Raw genomic sequence first — 6000 nt, forward strand, 5'->3', positions numbered from 1 at the left:
GTGCGACTTATAGCCAAGAAAATAGAGTAAATGGTTAGAAAAGAGAAAAGACTGTGGTTGGAGTTTGATGCTGAAAATATTCACTGGCTCTTATGCTACGATTCAGCAGCATGGTATGACTGTAAGAATATTGATAACAAAAACAGTTCGAATAAAGACATAGGCAAAAAGCAGTATTTTAATGTGGATCAAGCACACCTGGTAGGTAGCTGAACTGCTTACTAGCACCATTCATAGATTCCATGTAAAGTTAAAGGCAAAGCAGAGTAAAGGAATACTACAACAAAATGTAGATGACTTCTGAATTGAGCTCTTTGCAGTAAAATCTCTTGTTTTGTATCTCAGAGTCCAGATCAGGTTGAGAGCATGTGTTGCAGTAAATCTTTTAGATGCCAGAATGATAACCTCTGTTGGTGTCTCTAATGCCCATCCAGATTCAAGTGAGCCACATCTTTCTCAAAGTTGCCAAAACTAATTAGCAGCTCTCCTCCATAAAATGACAGGTTCAGCAACATCATGGCAGTCATGGTGCTGAACCCACTCACAGCAACCCTCTGCCTCAGGCTCTTCTAAACTGTTCTAGTTGATTATCACTATCACTTTTAATGTGACTTGATTAGAACAGCTGATCCCATCCAAAATCCACTGTTTCTAATGAGAATAGTTGTTTCCTGGGTTTACACAGTCTATGAATGATAAGGAAACCTTTATTCAAAGCCATGTACTGTAATGCCACAGTGAAAGACTCCTGCACAACTTCATAGCACAGGACATAAATCATTACCCTCCTCCTGTCTTCTAGTCCTGCAACAGGATCAAAGGCAGCAGCTGGATCTAATATTCAAATATGAAACATCTTATGTTCCAACAAAGTCTGAAATAAAAAAGGATCATCTTTGTTCTGCTGTCTCTGTGATCCTCCCTTACTGCTTCTGTCTTATTTGCCAGTTAGAAACGTTAGAAACCATCCAGTGTGACATCACAGGATTGTATAAAGCTGTGATCTTTAAATTCATCCTTGCATCTTTTGTCAGTCACAACTGGTACACAGGAGCAGTGTATCACAACCATCCCTCTATCCACACATTATCTACAATATACCCATCCATCCATTATCTATACCCACTTACTCCTATTCTATCAATTCAATTCAGTTTTATTTGTATAGCGCAGCGCCAAATCACAATACAATCATCTCAAGGCAATTTACAAAAAAGAAACACCCAGCAATCCCTTATGAGCAAGCACTTGGCGACAGTGGAGAGGAAAAACTCCCTTTAATGGAAGAAAAATCCTCCAGCAGAGCCAGGCTCAGTTTAGGCGGCCACCTGCCTCAACCGGTATTCTGGCTGTGAGGCAAAAGTTCTAACCACTAAGCCACTGTGTTGCCCTGTAACACAACAAAATCATAAAACAAAGAAAAATGGATGATGCTTTTTATTAGGCTACAAATGGCTTAGATTTTGAATGACCATTCTGGGTAGCAAGATGATTATTGACACTAATGTCCAACTCAAGAAAGACACTTACTCTCCACAAAATATATTTTGTCTCTGCTTTAGAAGAGCTTAAATTTGTGCTGCACCAGTTCATTAGCTGGATCCCTTTCTCTGACCTTTGTGGAGGAGCAGCGTTGCTCTGCTTGAAGTCTCCCTGGTGAGACTTCTTACTGTCATAACATATTAAAATCACTCAGGTCAGGTGTTGCCTGTGCCTGTGTGATGCACATGCATATCCATGTCCTCTCTTCTGTACACGTTCATCCATTTCTGTGCCCTTTTATGAGCTGAGTGTGCTGTGCATGTGTTTGCTTGTGTGTGTGTGTGTGTGTGTGCGTGTGTGTGTGTGTGTGTGTGTGCGTGGGTGGGAGAGCAATCTAACTTCAGCATGCAGCCAGTGGGCCCAGCAGCACGAAGTTAATCCACTGACTGCATGCAGACTCCAGCTGAGGCAGTAGGATGGATGCAGCCAACATTATGCATGGACACGCAGACCTGGTGTCAAAACATTTCCTCCTGTTTGTTCACAGTGTAAGCTAAGACAATAAAGGTTCAGAGAGAGAAAAGAGAGGGGGGTGAATGGCAAATGCAAAGAGGTCAGCAGGAAAGGCTAAGCAGCTAAATGGGAAGCAAGAAACCGATGGCAAGGGGGGAGTAGAAGTTGTGCAGACCTGAGTGCACACATACGCATGTTCCCATAAATTGTCTTTAGTTTGTGCTCCAGGCATAAAGTCAATGCTGTGGCTTTCTTTAATCATTCAGTCATTCGAAAATCTAACACATATAGGCCAAAAACAAGAGAATATATAAAAATATTGGTAAAAATCAATGTGATGTGGGAGCAGAAATATTAACAATACTGTCCTAACATCAAGGTAATACTGTCTTTTGTCACTGACAGTGATGGAACAGCGATCATTTAGGAAAAAAAAGCTTTACAGAGATTTGGTGAAGACAGATACAGTCACTGTGCAGCTACATTATTCAATTCAGTCAATTTCATTTTTCCTTTCTCTGATAGTGCCTCACTTTCTTTCACTCTGTGTTTTTATGAGCCTATGGTAGAATTACTCATCCATAAACAGTGGAGACTCTAATGATGTCTGTGAGTCAGCTCTCTCTCTCACACACAGACACACACACACACACACACACACTCTGTCTTCATTCTGTTTTTCATACACTGGCTCCTTATGGATGGCAGTGTTACACATCTTTAGATGGCACATAATTTAGGCATAAATCTCAACTTAGTTCAACATTGGATACAATCAGAGAACATCTAAGAAACACTCACACTTTACTCTCCCCACTAAATAAAATGCAGTAATCCTGTTTCGGAAATTGCCAGCTTATCCCAGAGGAAGTGGAAGTAATGCTTGTTTGTTTCAGTTTAGAGGTTTGACATATCCAAGAGACTCTTAAACAAAGAAATATCAGTTTAGTTAAGTTGAACATGCTGTGTGAAAACTTGAGCAATAGAGGAGATTAACAGGGGCTCTGGTGGCAAAGTTCTGAGCGGGGAAGGCCTGCTGCCCTCACCTGTTGCATGAATCTGAATTGCTGATTTTGTGTGTAAATGCACAGATCCTTCCTTTTCTGCATGGATGGTTTATTTAACCGATATAGCCTGGGGGAAATATGGAGCTCTGGGCTTCACCTGCAAACTTTCACTGGAGCGAAACTACCACATACAAGTGCAGAACAGCAAAATGACCACAGTAGAAGTGTGACACAAACACAGAGACAGACAAATGAATAAGTCTGTGTCTACAGTCCAGACCTTAACTGTTTAACAGTTACATTGGAGGTCTTGGTCCTAGTTAGGAAGTGGGGACCTTTGCCCAGAGGCTCACTGTGTTACAGTCTGCCCGTGCTCTGCTGTCAGTGCGAGTGTGAACACACAAGTCACATAGTCAGGCGCTAAACACAAAATCAGCATCTCTCTTTTGTCTCTTTTTTTTTTACATCTCCTTTTCACTAGCAGCTTAAAGATTTGATGTGCAATATTTAAAGTGATCTATTATCAGAAATTGAATATTCATAAATATGTTGTCAGTAGTGTGTAATCACCAGAAAATACCAACCATGGTGTTTTCTTAACCTTAAATTGAGCCTTCTAAATCTACATAGAGAGCTGGTCTCCTTTCCCACAGGCAGCCATGTTGCACTGCCATGATTCACACACATAGACTATAATCACATTTACTGCAGTGAATGAGATGTGCATATAGACTGAAGAGTCTGGCATCTGATCTTAGCCAGACTCAGTCAGAGATGGTGTTCAAGTAAGAGGGTTTCTGAATCTGAAACAACAAAAACAATACAGTCTGCTGAAGTCTAACCGTAAAAATGACTTAAATACCAACTACATTCTTCCAGAAGTGTGTATTAGTTAGTTTAAGATGTTTGAGGTTATAAACTGCAAAACATCCTCTGAAATTTGCATTTTGATTGGACAGTTCTATAATATACAGCAGGGCAAATGTTAGAACATTTTGTTAAGGCTGTGTCTCTGTTCATTAGAGAACGTTAAATTAGACATCAGTCCAAGAATTCCTGAGGACAGAAGGACATTTTTCTGTTTAATGTTTTATCCACCGGAAAATAAACACAAAGGAGTTTTGTTTCTTTGTTTGTTTTGTTTTTGTTTGGGGTTTTTTCCCCCCTCAGCCGGACCGGCCGGGTTCCAGGCCAGTGAGTGCCTTATCCTCATCATGGCATCGTCATTGTGCCCCATTTGCGTCGAGATCAGCGCTCCTGAGCAAAGATAGACCACCGCCCCCGTTCTCATTACAGATTTTCACTAGGTGATTTTACTTGGCAAACAACGCTGCTGATGCGTCTGCCATAGGCTGTTCACGGACCGAGAGCGTGTCCCCGCAGCCCACAGCCTCACCAAAGAGCTGCAGCGCAGCGAGAGGAACAGAGATGAGACTTTCCCTGCCCGAGGCACAACCACTCAACTATATAGTAAGAAGCATTTAGCGGCCATTTAATAGCAGACTGCACTCTGCCCTATATAGGGTACATGCGTCTCCTTACCCCGCAGCCCACAGCCGTGTGTGTCATGTTGTCAGACTTACTGAAGACATTTGAGCAAATGACTAAGCATCTGTGAGGAAACGATAAGCGCATCTGTAATTATCCACAGTGATCTTACGCACATGGACCTTTGGAAGTGTCTGTAATAGTAAACCAGCAGCATCAGCCACAGATAATGACCGGACCGTGAAACGCTCCAGACCGATGTGTATATAACTAATCACATGGACAAAACCTGCACAGCTGCATGTGCTCGGAACAGCAGCACCGCGATCGTGCATGTGCATCTAGAAATCCGACCCGCAGCATCGATTCACCGCCCTTCACTAATAAGATGATCTACACTTTTACCAAGCTCATAACGAGCTATGGTATGACAGGCTGCATGATCACACCTAAAAGAATCAAAAGAAAGAAAGGAAAAGCTTGAAAGAAAAGAAAAGACTAACATTTGCGTTTAAGTAATTATCATTTTCTCATGTTTGAATTCATACCATCTGCGTGCATTTCGACGCCTTATTACGGAAGTTTGCTATGACCTGGAAAAAAAAGCACCGTGCACCTCACACCTGGCGTCATGAAGGAAGAAGGGTCCAGTATTTTTCTAGTTTTTCAAAATGTTAAATTTCCACCTGAGAAAAGAGGCTTAACATCATCTGATCCTGCTCTGGCTGGATTCTACAACGCGCCAACCACATCAGACAGAAAAATACAGCAGGCTTCAAATGTAACACAAACAAAACGTTCATACATCACCTCATTGATTCCGTATTGCTACTCACCAAAGAGGGAGTTGGCGAATCCGTACCACATGCATCCCCTTTCGCCTATGAGCCACCTTCCCTGCGTGCTGGCCGCGAAGCTGAACGGAGTCCCCAGTACGCACACCAGCAGGTCGCTGATGGAAATGTTAATCAGGAGCAAGTTGATGGGCGAGCGCAGCATCTTGTAACGGCAGAACAGCATGAGCACCAGCAGGTTGTTCGTGAGTCCGAAAGTGCCGATGAAACCCAGGCACACAGCCACAATGAGGTTTCCTGTTGGGGTGAGGCTGGTCCGGTATGAGCCGCCCCCCAGGTGCCCTTCCCCGGCTCCGGCACATAGAGCGCTGTTGGCCCCTGTGCAGCCGCTCAGGGTCACGTTAGCCAAGATCATCTCAGCCCGGTGTCACGGCGGTGGCGCACTGGGCGGTCACAGTGCGCGGAACGGCAACTAATGTGTCTTTGGCATGTGTGTGTTTTTTTTTTTTTTCTCTGTGGAAAAAGAATATAAAGACAAGCTGGAGCTCCTGATCTGTAACACTTGTTGCTCTAAAAGAAAATATCAAGTAGAAGAAATAGAGCCAAACAGAAATGCGGAATAATAAATAGTTTGTTGATAGTTGCTGTTGGGGCTGTCAAACTTTGTGCTTCAGTTCAGGGGAAGGGGGGAGGGGGTGTTCGAAAAGTTAAAAAAA

At 42.9% G+C, this 6000-nt stretch overlaps 1 protein-coding gene across 1 annotated transcript in view; it reads right to left on the reverse strand.

Moving 5' to 3' along the window:
• Nucleotides 1-5699, reverse strand: part of tmtopsa (teleost multiple tissue opsin a) — a 54090-nt gene extending 48391 nt beyond the window's left edge. The window contains exon 1 of the mRNA XM_026313935.1: nucleotides 5327-5699. Within this exon, the coding sequence (XP_026169720.1) occupies nucleotides 5327-5699 (373 nt within the window). The remainder of the gene's footprint in view (nucleotides 1-5326) is intronic.
• Between the last annotated feature and the right edge of the window lie 301 nt (nucleotides 5700-6000).

This window comes from Mastacembelus armatus, chromosome 17, assembly GCF_900324485.2.
Source record: "Mastacembelus armatus chromosome 17, fMasArm1.2, whole genome shotgun sequence".
Classification (NCBI taxonomy): domain Eukaryota; kingdom Metazoa; phylum Chordata; class Actinopteri; order Synbranchiformes; family Mastacembelidae; genus Mastacembelus; species Mastacembelus armatus.